This window comes from Daldinia vernicosa (assembly GCF_022497035.1).
Source record: "Daldinia vernicosa strain CBS 139.73 unplaced genomic scaffold F5Y00scaffold_13, whole genome shotgun sequence".
NCBI lineage: Eukaryota > Fungi > Ascomycota > Sordariomycetes > Xylariales > Hypoxylaceae > Daldinia > Daldinia vernicosa.
The window spans coordinates 713,596-735,363 of NW_025953929.1; the positions used below are offsets into that span (position 1 = coordinate 713,596).

A 21,768-nucleotide genomic window follows, 5' to 3' on the forward strand; every position below is an offset into this window, starting at 1 on the left:
CTATTCACGGATACGACAAATCACTTGTTACGGGGCAGCAACGAGGCACCGACGAGGCGATCGTAAGGCGTCCGGCTCGAGAGCAGTAACGTGGTCTATTAGTGTATTTGCTTGCTTACAATACGATTCTGAGGCGTTCTAGTTGTACAATACATACCTATCTCACACCGAATCGCTCATCCGATGAACCAACCCAAGTCTAATACCCACAACAAAGTGCGATCCACCAAGTACTACAGATACACATACCCACGCCATGTGCTCTAATACGCCCCTTGGCGTTCCTGCCACGCCGGCTGGGGGGCCAACCACGGCTTCCTATACCCAGACCACAACGGCATCTCAGCCTCGAGCGCAAAGCTCTCAAGCCTAGCGCCAGCCTCGTCGAGCGACCACAGCGTGAGCGCCACGGTATTCACACCGTTGTGGTTGAGCACACCTTCCGGCACCGGGAACACGGTCTGCGGCCCCAGGTTGGCCACGTACTTTCCGAACTGCCAGCCGTTGACGAAGAGCTGGCATCGATGACGGCCTGCTGCGGCGGCGGCGGAAGAGTTGCCGAATACGAAACTCAGCGGCACGTCGTAGCCCGCGGGCACATCAAGCGAGAATGTCGTCGTGAAGAACCCGACGCCCGCCGAACGTATGCCCTCTGTGACGGGGTTCGAAGACTGCCAATCCTCGCTCGGCGGCTCTGGTTGGTGGTATCCTTGCCTTTCGGCGAACATGCCGCCTTCGTTGCGAGGGCCCCGCGCTAGGTCATAGTACGATTCGCCGCCGAGGTTTCCCGTTATCTTCCACGTCACATCCGACTTCTCGTGTCCGTCCAAGTCGAAGTTGATAAGTCCCATCGGTGCCTTAATAGCGTCCGTCCCAGGCGCTTCTTCGTCCTGCCCCATGTGGTCGATCAACACCGTGAAGACGTAGGACTTGCCGGCCTCGAGGGAGTGGGATGTCATTGAGATGGTATCGTTGTGTGTGGATCCACCGCTTGCTCCGTCCCAGGATGTAACGAACTCGTTGTTGAGCCAGAGTGAATAGCCGAAGCCGCTCCCGCCGGTTAGGTTAAGGTGTAAACTGGATTCATCTCCGTTGGCCGTGAAATGGCCACGGTATATAAGCGAACCGCTATGAAAGCCATAGTCGCTCGCATAAAGGGAGGTCGGAGTAAGTAGGGGCTGTGGGTTATTGGTCGACGGATTATCGCATTTGACCCATTTCGAATCGTCGTAGGAGGCCTGGATCTCAGGAAGGGAGTCGATATATTTCCACTCCAAAGAGGCGAAGTTGGGCAGAGTAAGGCTAGGAGCTTGGAAGTACAACTGTGCGGCAAGTTTTCCGTCTCCGTTGTACTCTGCACTAAGGTCTCTGTTGTTAAACGACAAAGCTTTCACTTTACCAGAAGGTTCGTGGATTAATTCGATATTGGTAGTGCAGTTAATATCTCCGGTAAGACGAAGTACTTCCCCATCGAGGACTGCTGTGCGGATTAGATAAGGACCCTTCACGATGACGACGGATTTAGATGGAGAAGAATAATTCGCGATTGGAGCCTCTGCTGGTAATTCAGTGACCCAATAGTTGTAAGCGTCATTGCGCCATAACAAGAGAACCTCCAGCTCGTCTCCAAGTCTCAGAATCTTCCTTTCTACAGAAACTTCCCATTGAACCACTAACGTATTCGAATCCAGGAATTTGGTCTTCACAGTGGTATCGTTGGGACTCGTCTGGGCAGATCTTGTAGCCAAGTTTGTTAGACCAATAGCGAATTCGTGGGTCTCCCCAGCTCCGCCATAAAGGATCAGTGTTCTCTTGCCCGGCCCGTCTTGGGCCCATGTGAATATCTCCGCGGTGCAGTAAATCAAGTTTATTCCACCGACGTCGTAGTCGGTCAAATGGATCTTTGAATCTCTTCTGGTCAACACTAGCTCCCCGCCGAGTTGGGGTATCGATATGTTGCCGACGGTTGTCGGCACGATGAGCTTATAAGTTGTCGTATTTATAGACGTCCAATCAGCATGCCGAATGATGTAAAAGTTCGTGGCGGAGTCGGTTCCGAATAAGGGCGTGGTGGCGATCTCCTCGGTCGAGACGTGGGATCCATTTGACGCATTTCCTGGTACCGCAGTCAGATATGCAGGGGATACTTTGAAGAAATTGGCCTCCAGCTTCTCCTCTGAGTATTTCTCCCGCCAGATGTGACGATTCTCCTTAATAGCCGCACCATAGTCGTACGAGCTATCGCCGCCTCTATACCCCAAGTTACCCCAGTTCGTTCCTCCATATGTCTAAACGAGATTTAGTTTCATACACTACCTACATCATGATGCAGGGGAGCGAATGGTCACCCACCATGTACACGTTGAAGATCTTGATAGCAAAGCTATAGTTGTTCTTCCACAAGACACGGACTGCTTCCTGGTTGATGAGCGCGTTACATGCATCTGCATTAACGCTCCCAAAACCAGTCCCGGAGCCCCCTTGAAATTCGGCTATGAAAAAGGGAGTATTAGGGCTATACTTCTGGTGCATAATCTGCCAGTTCTCCGGCCATCGAATCTTGGGCCAGACGTCGGGATGTGCGCCTATTATATATACTATTAGAATACAATATAACATTAAGATACTCGTGGCACTCACAGTCGTAGCGAAGAGGATATGCATCTATACCATACACTGAAACCAATAATCAGCTGTAAATCATAGGTAAACCATGCTTGAATATGACACTCACGATCTGTTTCGCCTAGTCCGCTCCCTGGCGCCCAGTTTCCTTGATAAAGATGATCGTTGACCATCTGAGGGACTACATTTCCGGCTTTCTTGAATTGCTGCTTGACATGTTCCATGTAGTCGCTGTTTGTCTGAGCTGGGAAATCGGTGTCGTCGACATCCGGCCATGTGTCGTATTCGTTCTCCGGCTGCAACATCACAACCGGGCCGCCATTCGTAATTTGAGCATCGGCAATCAACTTGCCTACAGTAGCAGCGTAGAGTTCGGTTGAATTAACAAATTCCGGGTCGCTCCCCCGAAGGGGGGCTTTGATCCGTGCCGTCCAGCCCGGGAAGCCACCCAAGGCCGCTTCGGCGTTAATATACGGTCCGGGTCGGGCGATCAGATAGATGCCTGCCTCTGCGGCGGCCTTGAAGAATTCGTCAAGTGCAAATACCCCGTCGAAGCGCACTTGCCCCTGTGTGCCTTCTACAAGACCCCAGTAGGTATAAAACGACACCGCGTTAAAACCCAGGGCCTTGATCTTCTGAAAGATGTCCAACCACAAACCTGGGCTCGGCAGGCGCCAGGGGTGAAACTCTCCTGAGAATATGAACATCCGTTCCCCTCGAATTATCATAGAGTACTTGTCCCAGGTAACCTAGTCGAATCTAAGCAATGGCAAAAGAGGAGTTCGACGTATTTCCCTACCAATCCCTCTAAGGGGCCTCGGGGCCCAACCCCAGAGCCTACATCGCGCGATGGTACGTTTATCCCTCGCCCATACGGCAATAAGTAACATAAGATAATAAGAAGACCCGAGAAGAGCATTGTTTTGAACGTTCCGCCGCTCTTACTGGACTCCGCCGAAGCCGGTAAACATAGGGAAGCTTAGGGAAGCTTATCCTCGCATCTCGGAGGTAGTGCCACCCAACTTTGAAGCACGAGCGTTACATCCATTTTGAGCTCGGTATAGCGACAGACTTATGACAAGCCTCATGGTGAAGAATATCCCGAGCTGTGGAGAAGGTAAGGAACCCTGGTGTTGATATGATCCTTGAAAACTCCGCTTCTCCAACTTTCCCCCAGATCTATCAGGGGATTGCGGGTCCCAAGACTATGGGGATTTGTTAATTGGTGCGAAATCTCGATGGTCGTCGCTATCGGTTTAGGCAAAATAAAGTTCCTTTGCTTATTCCTTGGTATAGTATCATTTTTGACATTGGCGGTTCGTATCTTGGTTAACACGCACTTTAGATACTTCCAATAGCTACCCATCTGGTGCGAGGATTTAAGTATAATTGATTAGTCCCTTAAGAAGGTACTGAGACTTAGTAACAGCTTTACTTTTCTCTTAAAAAGCGGTGCTTTATTTGATTTCATAGAAATGTGTATATTGGCGGTGTATGTTTATGTTGTTCTTGTATGGTGAGAAGTGGTACATAGTAAAAATAAATTTAATAAATTACCTATCAACCAAGAATGTAATTTTCATACGCCATATCAATATTATTAAGAGGCATTGCGTTATAATACCCGATAAATTGCCATGAGTCGATAAGTGCTTTTAAATATATGTTATGATCTAGTTTATGGTTCACATTGTGAAAGTCCAATCAAGAACAACACTAAATATTGTCTTAAGAAAGAAGAGAATCACATGATACGATTTTACAAATAAATCATCATTCTTTACTTCATTTAAGCTTTCATGTTTATATTATTTTTGATTCACGTTTAGAATATGGCTAAGAAGCTTAATAGGTAACCGGTGTAAAATTGTTGTATTGCGTTATGTTTGCTGCAGGTCAAAGCAGACAGGTATGTAAAATTAACTTAGGAAACGGGCAATATTTTAAACACTGGCTGATAGTAGTGCAGGAGTAATTTGCAGCAGCAGTCCTTGTAATAATATAGATTATACAGGTTGGTAATGTCACATGATTCTAAACAAATCGGGCGAGGCTGGCTACCCATAATAGGAGATATTATACCGCCTAGTTAAGGAAAAGATACGCCGGCGCCATCCACAATGGCACCCTTATTGAACCATTGCACCGTAGGAAGCAACTCACTCGCTACCCATCTGGCTGTGGTAGTGTGCATAGACCCATCTCCAAAAGGCTCATGTGTCTTATCCTTCCTCATCTTCCTGTCTAGCTTCAAGTCCTCGAGAGATGTCTCGAGATGGCTTATATCGTCAGGACTACTGCCTTCTGCATCTGCTGGCTTGGTACCTCGAGGAAAGCTTGATCGACCGTCTGCCAATGCCTGGAATACGATTAGCTGATCTTGGAGGTACTCGTCAACGGCTCCGCGAATCGTAATCTCTTCGAAAAGGTCATGGCAGACTTTCCGCGATATTTCTGTGCTCAGAACTTTTGGTGTCTTGTTCTTCCGGGATTTATCATATAGATAATCACGGCCCCAACGGAGGCCAGTACAGGAGTGAGCTACTAGTAGAGTGTACATACGGGCATCATGCCCGCTGTCTTCCAACAGTAGGAAATTAATGTCCACATGAGGAAATAGTTCACCAAGATCACTCGCAAGGGCTTTCTCGAGTGGTTCTCGGAGAGCATATGGCACAAGCATGCTCACGTCAACCTGCTTGAGCTTGAAGTCTTCCGTGCTGATTGGCCTGTCCCACGGCTCTTGAACTTTCAAGGCTCTTCCTGGCCGAAGAGGATGGAGTCTTAGCCAAATGCACCCCATTTTGAGAGGGCCCGTTGCCCAGGATCGCTTCCTCAACTGTCTCTCAACGGCGATACCGAAACGATCCTTCAAGGTAGGCAACAAGACTTGATCGAAATACTCATATGACAACGAGAAAGACACATTTGTCCCACCGTGAATCTCGAGCTCAATAGGCTCTCCGGTGTCGTTGCCCGCAAATAGGAGGAAAGGGAATATTGCCTGGAAGATAAGCAAAGTACTCGAGGCACTGCTTCCAGCGACGATCTCAAACTTGCGCCCCTGAAGTGTGATGGGAGGCTGCAACGGCCTAAACTCTAGAGATTGGCTGCCGACCTCCAACCCGTCGACTTCAGCTCCCGTAGCTTCCGCTAGCCATAGGATGGCCGCTACGTGCTGTTCCTTTAAGCCTATACCCGACTGATTAGACAAGATGTATTCTCGAGGCAAGGCAAGACCTTAGAGTAAGCGCTAACCACCTCCTCGTTTCCCTGGACGATTTCCTCTCACATGGTCAATGCGGATAGGTCGTGATAATACCGCCGAGAGGCCACAGGCTATCCTTACAATCTGGCCGCCGCCTTCTCCCGTTCGCCCATCCAATAGTAGAGGTTTCTTTGATCCCATGCCGTATTCCGGTCTTTGCGCGATATATTCGGTAGGATGTCGATGATGGATGGTGAGAGTGATCTTCTCTCGTGAGCGACCTGTTTTAAGACATGTTGCGTAGCTGTAGCTGGGCTGTACGAGGGTGAGTCATTCGGTACCCGGGTAGGATTCGATTCGATTACTACTCTCATCGGGCTGTGATAGCAGGATTATCACATCTATACCTGTGCTACAAGTTTCCTAGATGCGTGTTTTTCGTAATGTAGTTTCATCCCCCCTCCTTTACGAATGTACATCGGTTAGTATATAAGGCGTGTTGTTGCATGAGGAGAGGTTACTCAACTGACCGAGGTAGGCATCGAAACGCCTTGACGTTAGACGTATTAATGCTAAAGCGTGCCTACTTACCTAGGTACACTAGGTATAGTTATAGGGAATCTAACTTATAATCAAATACCGACCTATGTACAGTCATTAGCGCTAGCTCGCCCTCTGTGGGTCAATCTATCTCCTGAAATGTCTTCTTTTTCCCCACTACCAGGTGCTTGGTAGCGAGCATGTAACCATTACACTGTAGCGTAGGGACTTCGTAGCTTGTTCACATGTTAAATCTAAGTTGGATATTCCATATCTCCATAAATGATAGCATTGTCCTATAAGTTCATTAAGTAGAGTATTATATTCCATGTAAGCCATTGATATTTTTATCTTGAGTTAACCTTCTGTTTTTATTTCATTTAGTATACCGATTGGCATCGTTTTGATTCGACAGCCAAGCCACCCTTGAAGATTTTCTTCAGGCAAGAGAAGATACATACGACCGATGCATATTGTGTGATACAAGGTTATAAAACATGATATTTTTGATGGCATGATGTCATTTTAAAGGTAGCCATCAAACCAGGATTAATACTTGATGGTATGTAGTTGGCTAATATACCTGATACATCTACTATTCACGTTATCCTTGATTTAACAAATGAACATTGAACTGGGGGCCATCAGCCGTTGGATTCCTAAACTTGCGCAATTAATCAAACCTCTGCCTCGTACCTAGTCTTCGGAAGACACGGATTGATTAGACCATCTGCTATGTAGTTAACACTTGTGATATGGACCTCAGTATAAAGAAAGTAGAATCAATTGTTAATACTGTCCGACCCCTCACGTTCTCCATCCTGCTTCTGATTCGACAAATATAGTTACGCGCGGTAACCTTTATGTTAACTCTAAATCCTTCCGATATGTGCCTTTTTTTCACATCTTCCAACTTTTCAACCACTTTGGAATGATTTACCATTGGAAAGCAACGTAAGCTGGGTTGCTCGATTGCCTATTATATTAGCCAATCACATAACGAAGACGAAATTACTCGTAGGTAGTTAGGAACGGAGTTCCGAGATGAGGTTACTGGCGCTAACATGGATTCGCGGTACCTAACTCGTCCACTTCGCTGATTGCGCTCTAGGACCTAACATCCTATTAGGTACTCTAATAGCGTATTCTGTTAGTGGTTATAGTCGCCAAAGCGGTGGATAATAGTTGATTCCTATAAGCAACTTACATGTCTTGACATGTACTACGTTAATACTATGTTAATACGTGCCATCGAATCGTCGGTCCCCGAGCAGGTTATAATTCAAGAACGGGAGAATGAAAGCGGAAAAGACAAGACTACAAACCAAGTTCAGCCTTTGAATACTCTACCGGCCTCGATCTCTGCGAATACGGTCATAGTATGCTGGTAGACCTTGTCCGCAGTGCCATTATCGCGAACATTACCGTATTCCTTCCCCTTAGGAAACGTATCGCCGTCCTTATTCACCCTATACACCCCGCTTCCGACCTCTCCATCTATCCCCTCGGCCGGCTCAACGCCGTCCACGCTTCCCAACGACGTTCCCGTACCGTCCCTTACATCTCCGGGTCTCCGCGCCGGGAACCTCGCTGGCGAAGCCATGAACAAGATGCGCTGCCCGCATTCTTCGAGCGGTACCCACCAAGGCCTGAATAAGGGGTTGACAATGTAGGTTATCAAGAACTTGAGCCACCAGGGGAAGTTGCTCTTCGACGCGATGTCGGTGGGCACGTAGCCCGGGTGCTGGTGGCAGAGAGCTATCCGGCCTGGGTTGCGACGCGCAACTTCTTCGAAGAAGATGTTGGTCAAGCTGACCAGATGCGCGAAGGCAGTCGGAAACTTCTGGTTCTTCGGGTTTCGCAGCGCGAGGTCGTCGAGTACAAGTGCTTCCTTGATGCTTGCGTTGAGCACCGAGACGACGTGACCGCCTCCGGGAGACGCGGTCAGGAGCGGAAGTAGTCTTTCGACGAAGCGCGCCCGCGAATAGTAGAGCAGGCTATAGTACTTGTCGAGGCCTTCCTTGGTATCTATTCTCCATGTTAGCTAAGTGAATTAACTGCATGCGTGTTTATTTTCAGTGTTTTAATTTCGAGGGTCTACGGGGCTCAAGGAGTACCTTCGGCCGTGAGAGACAAGACGCCCTGGCAATTCACCAAGAAGTCAACCTTCGCGACTCTACCTCTCGCGTTAGCCTCTTGCTGCTCGGTTCGAATAATATCAGCGCAGACGCGATCGACCTCCCTCAGCAGCGACATGTCGCCCTTATGAAATCGGAACATCCCCCGCGGACACACGTCCGAGCATTCAGCAACGATCTTACGTCCGGCTTCTTCATTTCTGCCAACGATATGCACGCGAAGCACATCGTCCTCCCGATCCCCGCGATCCGAAAATGTCGCGGCGAGTGTCCGCACCGCACTCTCGCCAATCCCCGCCGTGCCGCCAGCCACAACAGCCACATACGGCTTTGTCGCCGAGTTCGCAAGTGCCGCATTCGCGGATCGGACGATGTCGAGCTTGACCATTGCGTATAGGTATCTAATGGATAAGAATGTTGATGTTGCGACCGCAAGGAAAAGAAGGGGGAGCATCCTTAGTGTAGGATTCGTCCCGAGCTACGAGACCTTATGAGGTAGTCATATCACTCCCGGTAAGCTCGGAGCGATAGATATCTTCTTCAATTACCCAACTTCGAATCCGACGTCATTTATCCCATTTCTAGATCGCAGTTTGATTGAATACATCCTGTTGTAGGTAGTAGCATGATCTATTAACCCGGTCCCTAGCAGAGGGAGAGACGGGTTAAGTGTAGTGCGTACGCATAGGCTAGCTACGACTTGAACTGACGATAACGGGTTAAGAATAAACGACCGCGGGTTATGATAGATTTATCAGGTCCCGACATAGTATAGGTGGTTTTACCTGTAGCATTATTACGATTTTCAATAGTACTCTAGAATATTGTTACGTCTTCCCATTTTATAGAAGATTAGGGGCGCAATGTAAGCTAGAGATAAATTTGAAAGATTTAGGTACCTTTCTATGATACTCAAACTCGACGCTGTGGCTTTCGTAGTTGTTCCGAATTGAACCATTGCCCCGTTTGAAGTTAAGCTGCACGTCGACCTTTTGAGAGATTATGTATTTCCAACGTCGCACAAACAATGCTGATCTAAGCTGACGCACGGGTGTCAACGAGGTCTTATTTGCTGTATTATTAGTTTATAGACGACATGTGTATAGACATGAAGTTGAATAACACATATTAAACTACACCAAAGGCCCCTTTACATGGGGATCCATATCGCAACGCCAGAGTCAGTTCCTTGAGCCTAGGAGCTAATTTACCCTATTAAAAATCGAATGTTTCCTTTTTGAAGCTATTCGGGACTAATAAAGACTAGAGGAATAATACCTACGCTAGGAGTAGGCTACAGAAGACACAAGTGTGTACCGTAGGCGTCAAGTATTTTGTATGCCTATCAACTGTAGAAGACGGCCCAATGATAGCCAAGTACCTAATCAAATAAGGGCAACATCGGTGTTTTGGTCTCTACGAGCTGGTCCTACTAGGAATTAGGAGACCAGTAATTAATGCTACTAATAAGAAGGAGTAGGAATTATTAGGCTGTAGTGCTAAACCAAATTAATATGTTTCTGCATATGCTATTCGATATAACACACGTTGTACTAAGGCATTCCGGCCTAACGACGATATGGTTACAGCCAGTCAGCAATACATATCCCGATGTGAATGCTCGCATAGTATTGACCTACGATACGCACCGCAGCTCCAGCAAGGGCTGTAGCCTCGCTGACTCTACCTGCATCTCTTCTGTTTGCCTTGCGGAGAATCCTCAGCCCTAGTAGTTAGATGATGTTCACCAAGCCGCCCGAGTTACTCTGTACAACAGGCGGACTGGGGATATTCCCGTATCGTACCCCATCCGGGACCCGCGGGAAAGGTGCCCTTTCGTTGGGATGAAACCACGAGTCTTATCAGTACACCGCGTCTCGGTTTCACATGAATACAGCCAGAAAACTAACGATGTTGTCTCACCAACCCTCGAGAGGTCGTACACTACAGGTGTAACGATTCCATAACCCAATCGGTTGGGGATCAACTTCTCCCTCGCAATTGGTTACCAATGTATTACTACATTTCGGTATAAGGGACCTAATCATGGGCCCTAAGCCGTCCAACCACCTTCTTACGGCTGTAGCCTAGTCTAGGGAGCATCTCATGACATCTAACAACAAGAGTAACGATAGTCCTTTCCTCAGCTACAATGGTAACTTATTAGCTGCAAAGGGTTTTGACATTGTAACTGTGATAGAACTCCTTACGAGCGAATAGGAACAATTCCAGTATCGTATCCATTCAAGAGTCATCATTCTTATTTACATATGTTGCTTGATAACATTAGACTAAGTAAAAATTACTCTATGTAGGTAGCTATTAGAAAAGGGATAACTATTGGCGTTGCCTTGTTCAAAGTTTTCCACAAGAACCTGGTTAGCAAACATATGAAGTTAATGCCAAGATGGATCGCAAGGTTCTCATCAGTTTAGCTTTAGAAATGGATTCGCCATACCAGGTTACATTTAGCACTAAATAAACCGGCCCCATGGTAGGCAGGTAGTCATGGATCACCCTATGGCCCCGGTACCCCATCTAATATTAATAATAAGTACCTATCACACGTGTATTAATGTCTTAATTAACCAACCTTGTTCTTATTTCTAGACGCGTGGGCGTTTGCAATGTCCGTTAAAGATCTACATACCTGCCGGAGAATATTTCTCGTTGCCGTATTTTAAATGGAGCATCCATCCTCCAACTATCATCAACCCGTCTATCCCTTATGTGCTACAACTCATCCCTCTGCGACAATCCCACAACATCTTAAGACATCAATTCGCTGCCATTGGCGTCATTGTGATGGGTAAAGTAACCAAAAACCCATTAGATCCGAAACCTTCCTCTCTTCGGTCATCTGGGGTGGAGTTCAATATGCGGATGTTGCCGTGCTTTGTCTGAAAAAACCTCCTGCTTGAATAGTTAGTCGATTAAGGCAACCAAACTAAACCCTCCACCCGGAAGTATGGGCAACCACTTAGCCGCTATATTAGTATATCCACCTATGTTGGTGTCTCACTTAATCCTTTCTATATACATGTTGGGAATATTTAGTAACCCCCGCTTCACATGTGCAGGTAGGTATTCGTGTCGAGCCCCTCAGCGACGGACTCCGCCTCGACTCCTCACGTCACCGATTTCGTAAGTTATCGTAGTTGTTATCGAACGGGATATACTGGTCGACATATCATTGATATAGTGTATTCTATGTATGTATGTACGTATGTTGATTCGGATTGTTGTCCTGCATAGGGAGTCAAATTCTAGAATCACAGTTAGCAATGCAATTGGTACCATGGGTAGTCTCACCGCCATGCTAGTGAATTAACTGCCGGCATATGTCAGAGCCAGGTTTACCTAATTCACTGTCGCCTCGACCTTCCTACTATCCAATTGCATATGTAGGTGAACCCAGGTGATGCATAAGGCGTCGAGCCTCTCTAACGCCCAGCTGGTCTGTATGAGGCAGACGTAGGACTCATGCAAGAATATGTCTTGAACATCTTGGAACGTGGAGGACGTATGTAGGTAGAAATACGCAGTTGCCTAAGGCATCAGCCCTGGGAGAGAGTATTGTACAGAGGTACCCATCCCTGGAACTGTCCTCTTAACCGCAAAAGTTCACTTATGGGTACGCGACAGGGGCCCCTGGAACAAGGCTGCTAGGTAGGTAATGCCTGCTACGCGTGTAGTATTAGGCACATGTCCTTGCAGCTTCTCAGCTTCTCAGCCTTACATAGTATTCGTCTTTGATAGCGCCTCGTGCAACGATGGGCTGGGTTAGGTACCTAAGGCATTAATTGTTTCTTAGGCAATACTATCCCCCGTGATATTCTAGGCGTATATCACGAATGTGTAATGGGATAAGGACGACGAATTAGCGACCTTGGGATCGCTTAATCCTCGCTAGCTTGTACAATAGGCATGCGTTTCGATTTCCTATAACTATATGTCTTCTGTTACCCTTTTACCGTCACCTTAGCAAGAGTCCGCCTCGGATCTCCGACTCCGATATACCTATTATCGAGATGGTCGAAGAAGTAAGTTAGTTTTAAAATTGAACTAAGGCTGGGTACTAATCTAAGACGATCTAGTTCATTTGAAGATAACCGAAACCACCATCCATGTAACACACCCCCCTATAGGTATCACTGTGACCGTTACATTGTAGCAGATATCTAACCTATCCAAACCGCACACATCAAAAAAGTATAGCAGTTCCAAACAGCAAAGAAATGAAATCCTTCGACCACCGATCTAACGTCGTGATTAATTTATTAAGTGCCCATTCCCACATGCTGCCTGACGGACATGTGCTATGCAACCATCCGACGCTTTTCCTTGCCTTAATCAAAGCATTAAACCCATGTTTAAACCGCTTCATTGGATAGTCGAAAGCCTGCCTACCTACATGTAGGTACGTATGTAGGTACATTTTATTCCTTGCATTAGTGCACGATGCTTTTCTTCAAGAGACATATGTGACTAGTGGCATGTGGTTGTGACAAGTCGTATTATTATACAGTTCGTGGCACGGCTTGCCTAACTCCAAGTTTTTCTTTTCTTTCTTCGAGATGCATTCGAGAGGAGTCCCGACCGAGAATAAAAAGAAAGGAGCAGCCCGCTTAAGAACTGGACGCCTTATGCAGGGTGGTCGTGTCGGAGGTATATTGGCCAGGACATATCGTAAGGAATCTATTAACCTATAACCTCGTCCTTGCCGCTTGATACTCATCTACTCATATAGGTCTGTTATGCATAGAATCTATGGGTTTGGGCATCAAAGACATGTCTGTCACTGACCGATCGTCAGTGGGCGCCCGGCCGGCCTTAGGTCGAATCCCGTCTGGAAAAATGGCACGGTACATACAGTACTAATCACCTATACATTACCAATGTCACAACGTGAAAGGCGCCATGAAGCACTACAGCTCGTTAGGCAACCGAGAAGGAGACCAGTGTGATCGAAGACAAAGGGACGGGAACAAAGCGATCGAACGGAGGCGTCCTTTGAACAGTTCAATCGTTGGTCGCCTTCAGCAATATTGTAAGTAATAGCATTCCAATAAGAACGCCGCCTAAGCAGGCTTCAAGCAGGCTTCGAGCTTCAGCCTACATTCATAAAGGAATAAGGGATGAGGAATGATGGATCGCATTGACATAGGATCGGGGCGGCTTGGGGGGGGTCAAGGGCTAAGGTCGCTATGGCCCGAGACCATGGGACACGTCGTGTTTTTAAATACAAATGGGCGTTTGTATGGTCGGAGTTGATTGCTCAGGGACTCTTCCCAGGCAGTCCTGTTTACTCGGATGTATGCAAACAGTCTACATAGATACCAAGCAAACTCACTGCCTAATGACATAGGGAAACGAAGCCACCTCCTCAATAGTTACACTACGCGCCTGTTCAAATAATCGTACCTCATTCATATTGGATATATGACTACCTAGATAGATGATTAATACGTTGCACATAAGGCTGAACAGGTGATTGACAGCTTCAAACGCTATTGAAGGGATCAAACTTGACATCAAACATCAATGCAGCAGCCTATCATACGCCCTTGTTGGGCGCCACGCTTCAATGGCCTCCCTAAGTAGAGTACCAATTGTCTTAATATGTACACCAGGTAATCAATATTAGCCATATTGGTGAATTTCAGCTTGTTTATGTATATATTATGCAGCATTATTACCTACCTCTTATCTTTCGACTTTCTTATCTAGGTACACCGTATGTATGACCTGGAGAAGACCTCACATACCTGGGTGGGTAGACAACTAAGTAAACACATGACTGCGGGTGATAGTAAGATGCGTGATAGTGGTATGATGCCCAATCACCCGTCTGTGAACCCCTGAACTGATCGTGACCTCTATGTGTGTTGTATATCTCGATCACCAGCGGATTACGGAGTTGGTCACGGAGACAAGATATCATGGCCGCATGGCATCGCCAAGGAGTTAGAGGCCTTAAATATATGTTGGATATTAAGCTTGTGGGAAATCTGGGCCAAATGATTATCGCGAGATATCTTCGATAATGCCCCTGACGGTCTTAACAACACGGCCACCATAATACGAGTTGATTACAGTATCTAATATATTTGATGTGGTGCAACGTCCATTACCGGTAAAGGATATTGCCTTGCTTACGCTCAGTCATCGCCTACCATCGCCTCATATTGTGCATCTCGTACAAGCCAAGCACTTACATGCGAACGCTCTTGACACACCGCTAGGCTATCTTCCAGAGGCATCGGCTATTAACCTTTCTGGATGATGTCCCGGACCGGTGACTCTTTTGTAGATTTCCGCTAGGCATTGATCAAGCTGCATTAGGATAAGTCTTTGCTGTGGCTACCCATTACCCCGTTTTATCAATACGGTTACGTGAGTAGAACCGGGAATTAGGGCGCGTAGCGGGTCCCCATTTAGCCAAATGCCGTTGTCCTGAACTTAATAGGTAGGTAGGCACTTCTTCGGCACGGCGTTTCGGCGAGCTGATGTCGGTGAAGGCTGGCGCTGGAATTTCACCGTAAAATGGAAGGCAGCGTTCCATAATCCATAGCCCTATGTTCGTTCCCGGGTAGAAGGGTGTTGGGATAGCTGAATAGCTAGCGCGCCTATGCTCACATTAATCCTAGTAGGTGTGCCATCTTATTAACGTCCTTTTACCGGGATACTCAACCTGTCAGATCAGAGAAGACATCTTAGACCCTTGGTTGCACACAAGTAGGCAGCAACGTCGATGAACCTAGGAAGTATGTATCCCCAAGGCCACAGAAGACTAACGTATGGATTGGTGGATATCGCCTCATGACTCATTAGATTGTGCTTGAAGTAGGTACTTACTAGGCAACCTATGAAGTTTTCAGCACAACACATACATCTCCTTATCCCTGCCACAGCCGTCAGTTCGGCGGTGTGCCCAAGTTAGCCACCGAGATGAATCTATTATCTTATAGGCATCGATACGGATTCAAAGGTGTGCCGACCTCCAATAAGAATTTCTTTTCCGAGGCACGGGATCACAATCATCGACAACTTATAGGAGTTGCCTCTTATAGGTAGTAGTAACTCGTATTATACTGTGCTGGGAGAATAGGGGTTAGACATATATATGTTGAAGGCTTGGATAGAAAACTTAATGGTAATATCTTTCGTTAGATTCAAGGAAAATATTTTCCTTGTTTTTTGAGCATGACGGATAGCCAGGCGATTATGGTCTTAAAATTTTCTGGACACGCGCGCCACTTTGCCACATCGAAGAGCTGATTCTTAAGAGGGCATAATCAAATCCCGAGTCGATGATTCGGTATAGAGTTCATGATAATATGTCGAGTGTGGCTCAGCTCAGCTGAAACTTGTCTCTCACCACTTTTTAAAGCATCTAATAAGATATAGGCCTTTTGTGAATTTGCTAATGAAGCACTAGTTGAGTTGAATAGGTATTTAAAGGGGAAGTTCGCCATCTCCCAGATATAATACATTATAGAGGTTGGCGCAGTATATATGCATGTCTTAGAGAGCGGTCATAGGTGTAGTTAGGTTCGGACGGATCGACGTTGTGTGACCAAGTATCGGGGATAGCCGATCCGGGGATTATCTGAAAATTCGGCTTGCCCGAGAAGTGAGAAGCTCCCGCATCGCCGATGGGATTTCCGGAATTGCTCCGAGCGAAAATGTTTAGCCGCGCCGAGAATAAATTATCTGGGTAGCATCGGCAGTCTCCTATACCACAATATCCGAGGAAAAGAAAATAGGGGCGCGGCGAAATACGTAATATGTTACAATATGTTAGGTACTTGCGCTTGAGTAAGGAAGCTTGGGCGGGATTCAGATTCAGCAACTTGAAAAGAACTTGCCTTACTTGTGTCATCCAAGTTTCATTTAGGACACCGAAGATGCCTAAATAGGCAGAATCATAATTTCCGTTTGATGATAGGATTTCTTGTCCAATTTTGCTTTCCATAAAGTTCCCATCCTCGGCTCCCTCGTAACGCTGCGTGCTTCCATAAGATGATTGTCCCCCGACAGGATTTGGGAGATACGTACGTTAGGCGAATTCGATGTGACTCAAGCCTAACTAATCCGTACTAAATCTAGTATTATTGTCATATGGATACCTCCAAGGTATAATATTTTTGAACAGTTTGTATGTTAACCGAAGACGTTGTTATTTTAGTTATTGAGGCTCTGCGGTTAGTCTTGCTGTGTGTTGTAAAGGCAAGGTATTGTTAAGTTTTAGAAGTGGGGGCTCAATTCCATTAGAGCGGCAGAGCGGCAGAGCGGCTCCACTAAGTCCTATCGTGATTTCCATATGGCATATGTACGTAAGACGTTAGGATCTCGATAAAGCAAGCACATGCTAAGGAGGGAAATTATATTTATCTCTATCCCCGGCCCCGGCATCCGCCCTTCTATCCGGCAGGTACCCTAACACTTACACACTTACACTAACATAATAACTAAGAGATGTACGAAGTTCGCCCGTGGGAGCTTGATATTCTATTCTGAAATCACATTTTTTATTTTCGTTTACCAACATCATGCGCTTGTTATTCGGTGAATAAATACACGCGAGATTATTCAGGATCACTTAAGACGCCCGCTTACGAGGCTTAATACGACCGTATTCCCCATTCCGCATTCCAGCCTACTGATTTAGATAACCGGCAAGGTTAAGCAAACTTCTCAAGTGAGATCTGATAAGTTATTTGCAGTTATTTGCAGTTATTTGCAGACATTCTCAAGTTTTAGTTCCAGGCTACCAAGACTATGAAGGCTATCGAGGCTACGTTATAACACTTAGCCTACCTAATTGCACATTTGAGCCCAGGCTCACCGAGCAGGTTCGGGAAACTGAAGAACAGCAAGTATTCGATCGGTTCGCTCGGACGCAAGAGCCTGATTTGGCTGCTTCGCTATCGACTATTCCCAAACTTTACGTTGAACCTCCGCCCAGCGCGATTGGTTTGTTTGATATCCTGTCCTTCGCTGTTGTGTCTGTTGTGTCTCTCCGATGCTTCTGGATGCGTTTGCCGAGGATCAATTACCAGATGCTTGCACTAGCAAAGGAAATGGCATCGCAATAATAGCTGATGATTTTGGCACAATGACAAGTTTTTTAGTGAGGTGTTGGACAAATGGTTGAGATAGGTAAATAGAAGAGAAAGAGTAGAATTCTAAAGGTGGACTACCTTTGAGGGGAAATGGCGAACCCCGCTTGAATTTAGAGCCGCAGAGCCGCATGGCAAACCGTTGGCGAACCAAAAGTTAGGCAACAAATGGTGTTCGGTGAACTAAAACGATTAGGTACCTATGTACCTAATGTATATGCTAGAGGTAGATACCACAGTGCTGAATTCTTACTTGGTAGGTACCATGCCTCGTTAGGTACCAGCGCTAGTGCGCGCACCGGAGCGTCTACAGGTCGTGGTTTATATTTTCGATATAAGTCTCATACGATGGCTCCTGAACTACTCCCTCCAATTCAATTGAGATCCTCAATGGTTTCTGTATCTTATAATCGAAACATATCTAAGGTCACTTACAATATTGGGACATGCGTAAGTTATTCTTTCGATACATTCCCCGCCCGCCTACCGTCAGTACAAGGAATTGCTGTCGTCACTTATTTCGTCCCCTCTTCGATTTTCACATATTATCTAGTTGTTCAAGGCCCCCGCAACATTGCATTTTCATTCGGGACTAGTTTTGAGCTGTGCAAACGAAGAAATCTCTGTTTCGTCTTACACATATGCTAAGGTTCATATGCTAATTTCTGTCATTGAAGGTCTCTAAAATCGGGCTCCAGCACAACTATCACATTTATTCAATAAATTACCTCTTCGGCTATTATGAAAAATTGCTGTGACCTTACAAATTTCTCTCATGTGCTGCAGCCCCCTTATATCCAGAAAAACTGCCTCCACGCCTAAACGACACGTTCGATGAGCGCATCTTTGACCATCCTTCTCAGAGATAAAAGACGGTCAATTCATTCAGATTGATACTTCAACTATAGTATTGCTCTCCTTCTCACAAGTTGCAATAAACCCAACGTCCAAGAAAAGGCTATTTTTCAGACCAACCCGGTTAGGGACAAGATCAGTACTTGCAATCGATTTAGAAAGTAAGAAATTTCTATCTTTACAAGATGCCTCAAAAAGACGTTGCAGCATCATTCATAAATTATCTTCGGAACGCCTCAAAACTCCGGTGTCCGATCCAGGGCTGTGGTGATGAGTTTCCTGATATTGATGATCGGATACGAACGCACCTGCAATCACGTCATCCAGAACTGATAGGGAATGATAATATCTCCCAGCTCGTTCAAGATATCAGAAAGGGGAGCGCTGAAGCAGTTAAAAGGTAAGCCTCTGGTTGCCTAGATATCTCAGGGGTCAACTAACAGTCAGTAAAGAACAGCAGCTGATAGACAGCAAAAATTGATTAGTTCCCAAGATCCAGGAGGAGGCCATGCAGATCCGTCAGGGGATAAAGACGAAGGGAATGATGTTGGCCCATATAAAAGGCGTAAATCCCCCGTATCGTCAATAAAGGGCCGACCTCAGTCTTCTAGTCCGCATAGGCGATCAAGAGCTCGGGCTGTATCAACCAGTGCCAATGACCCTGAATTTAGAAGGACCACAAATCTTGGAAAACTCTGGAGTCCTGATGATGCTGCTGGTCCTTCGTCCCCACGTCCAAATCTAGCATCACGACAGACAAGGAATATTAGTCAACCTAAGAGCCGAGCGGATCTCATTGAAGATGAGAGTGAATCTACCAGGCTTATCAAGCAGCCGGAAACTCGCCCAATCAGCCAAGAACAGTTAATTGCGGAAGTCAAGGGGATTTACGCAGGGCTTGTTATGGTCGAGTCCAAGTGCATTGAGGTTGACAACGCCCAGCAATCACAGAATGAAACCCAGCTGAATAATGAGCAATGGCAGGCGTTAATAGCATTGCATAGGACGCTCCTACACGAGCACCACGACTTTTTCTTAGCTTCACAGCATCCTTCTGCGAGCCAGGCACTACGACGCCTAGCATCCAAATATGCGATGCCGGCTCGTATGTGGAGACACGGAATACACTCTTTTCTTGAGTTATTGAGGCATCGGCTCCCACACTCTTTAGAGCACATGCTCACATTTATTTACCTCGCATATTCGATGATGGCACTCCTATACGAGACTGTCCCAGCTTTCGAAGATACGTGGATAGAGTGCTTAGGCGATCTAGGAAGATATAGGTTAGTAGAGATAAATGGCATAGTTCGTGGCATGTCGACTTACGGTGCATAATGTAGAATGGCCATCGAAGATGATGATATCCGGGATAGAGAGGTCTGGACGTCCGTATCTCGTCATTGGTATTCGAAGGCTTCTGATAAAGCCCCTACTACCGGAAGGCTATACCACCATCTCGCAATTCTTGCACGTCCCAACCCCCTCCAGCAACTTTATTACTATACCAAGTCTCTCTGTGTCCCGATTCCGTTCAGTTCCGCCCGGGAATCGATTATGACTTTATTTGATCCCATTCTTGATCCAGCAAGCGCTCAGCATTCTCGATTAAGCGCGGTTGACGTGGCTTTCGTCAAGGCACATGGGATTTTATTCAGCAACAAGTATACAGACGATTTCCTCTCAACGGTTGATAAGTTTAGTAGTATGCTGGATAACCACATTGGCCGGACCACACGAAAGTGGATGGAGTCTGGGTATAGTTCAACCGCAACTATTGTTTCTTATATCGTGCTAAGACTAGAACAGATATTACATTGCCATATCAGATTGCAATGGTCTTTTATCTTACGGCCAAGACGAAAATGTTATTTTGAAGGCGATACGCCCGCAGCACCCGGAAGAAGCAGCCGAGCAGAGTGCGGAATTAGCGAATGCTCTTCGCGAGTATAAGCCTAGCAAGACGGAAGAGGGAGCTCTTAAACTATTCGGGGTTACGTGCGACGTGGTCTTGCGAAGGCTGGGTGATTTTAACGTAAGTTCCCCCCTTTTCCCAAACCGGACACACCTCTAACCAAACTCTCACGTAGATTCTCCCATTTTTGCACGTAGTTTTGGTTTTCGTGTTTCACCTTACTCACTACCCTAGTGCACTGTTCTTCATTGAGAAGACATTCCCCTGGAAGCTAGTCTCCCTCCAATTAAATTCACTACTCTTGTCATACCGGGAACACCATCGAATCCACAGTGAACAGTTTCCTAGGCAAGATAAAGAACCTGCCCCTCGTCCATTACCGGAAGATTTTGCGATGAAGGGCTTGGTTTGGGTGGATCAGTACTTCCCGAACGACTGGTTCTCTAACGACAAAATAGACGACGACGAAAAATACTTTGAAGTCGCTTCCATGACGGGGGATCGGAAAGAAAGAATTCTATGGCTAGGATGCCGCATTGCGAAATTTGGGAAATGGCTCACCTACGACGAGACGCTACATCAATTTGGCGTCGTATCTGAGTACGATACGCAAATAGAAAGCATCACCAAAGATGCAGATATGATGCTGAACGTCTCTGAGATTTCCGAATCAACCTCTCGGAGTTCTACGTTTGATTCGGTAACTACCATAGGGGACGCAACATCTGAAAAGGATGATGAGGATATGATAGACGTTGACGAGGCTCTAGAATGCAGGCCAATAATTCGGCAATAAATTGGTTTCAACAGCTTTTCCATCATGCCATGAGTGGCATGTTCCAGTTACGGGACTTGAACGGCCTAAGCAGTCACATTCATACTCTCGAGAATGTCGTTGGCGAGAGAAGCTCATAGACTCTCACTTAGACATATTTTGAGGCCCCCCCTTACATGCATGGTCTTGTCTGCCTCGTTCCATGATATCCCTTGGCACATCAGTCTATCGTTTATTTTAAGATTGGCAGTACCAATAACAACATTGGTGTTGTAACATTAATATTTTTCGGGTAATCTAATGCGTGTAACTATCTACCTATATTAAGCCAATATGAAATAGTAATGTCCTACACATTCCATACCTACGCGACTTGGTTAATCATTAGGATGCCTCGGCCTTTCTACACGAGTAACTATGTTAGACAGCGCACCCATCCTATAACCATGTGACTCCCATTACATGACCCAGCTGTCAGCGTGCAGCTAAGTTCTATAGCCGCCAAACAAACGGGTCAACAGAAGCGAGCCTTGTCAAATAGGGGCTACGTACGTTGTATGTGTCGAGATCCCGACTTGATTGGGTCG

General features: G+C 46.3%; 4 protein-coding genes across 4 annotated transcripts; 1 reads left to right on the forward strand and 3 right to left on the reverse strand.

Annotated features, from left to right (window-relative positions):
* Positions 1–263: 263 nt before the first annotated feature.
* On the reverse strand, positions 264–3,544 carry F5Y00DRAFT_252173 (glycoside hydrolase family 35 protein; the record flags this gene model as incomplete). Its single annotated transcript, XM_048009910.1, has 5 exons — positions 264–2,288; positions 2,353–2,585; positions 2,641–2,676; positions 2,735–3,374; positions 3,425–3,544. The coding sequence occupies 5 exons, from the start codon at positions 3,542–3,544 to the stop codon at positions 264–266; spliced, it is 3,054 nt and encodes a 1,017-aa protein (XP_047866808.1).
* A 938-nt stretch (positions 3,545–4,482) lies between these two features.
* Positions 4,483–6,701, reverse strand: F5Y00DRAFT_232284 (EPT/RTPC-like protein). The gene is made up of 3 exons (XM_048007148.1): positions 6,364–6,701; positions 5,884–6,296; positions 4,483–5,817 (listed from the first exon to the last, which is right to left on the reverse strand). Exons 2-3 carry the CDS (start codon positions 6,032–6,034, stop codon positions 4,715–4,717), a joined length of 1,254 nt encoding a protein of 417 aa, XP_047866809.1. The 5' UTR covers positions 6,035–6,296; positions 6,364–6,701; the 3' UTR covers positions 4,483–4,714.
* Positions 6,702–7,703: 1,002 nt separating this feature from the next.
* F5Y00DRAFT_252175 (NAD(P)-binding protein) lies at positions 7,704–8,899 on the reverse strand (the record flags this gene model as incomplete). The annotated part of the gene is made up of 2 exons (XM_048009911.1): positions 7,704–8,401; positions 8,491–8,899. The coding sequence occupies 2 exons, from the start codon at positions 8,897–8,899 to the stop codon at positions 7,704–7,706; spliced, it is 1,107 nt and encodes a 368-aa protein (XP_047866810.1).
* Positions 8,900–18,535: 9,636 nt separating this feature from the next.
* F5Y00DRAFT_30911 (uncharacterized protein) lies at positions 18,536–21,534 on the forward strand. The gene is made up of 5 exons (XM_048013460.1): positions 18,536–18,891; positions 18,944–19,777; positions 19,835–20,248; positions 20,301–20,526; positions 20,582–21,534. The coding sequence occupies exons 1-5, from the start codon at positions 18,677–18,679 to the stop codon at positions 21,200–21,202; spliced, it is 2,310 nt and encodes a 769-aa protein (XP_047866811.1). The 5' UTR covers positions 18,536–18,676; the 3' UTR covers positions 21,203–21,534.
* Positions 21,535–21,768: the final 234 nt, after the last annotated feature.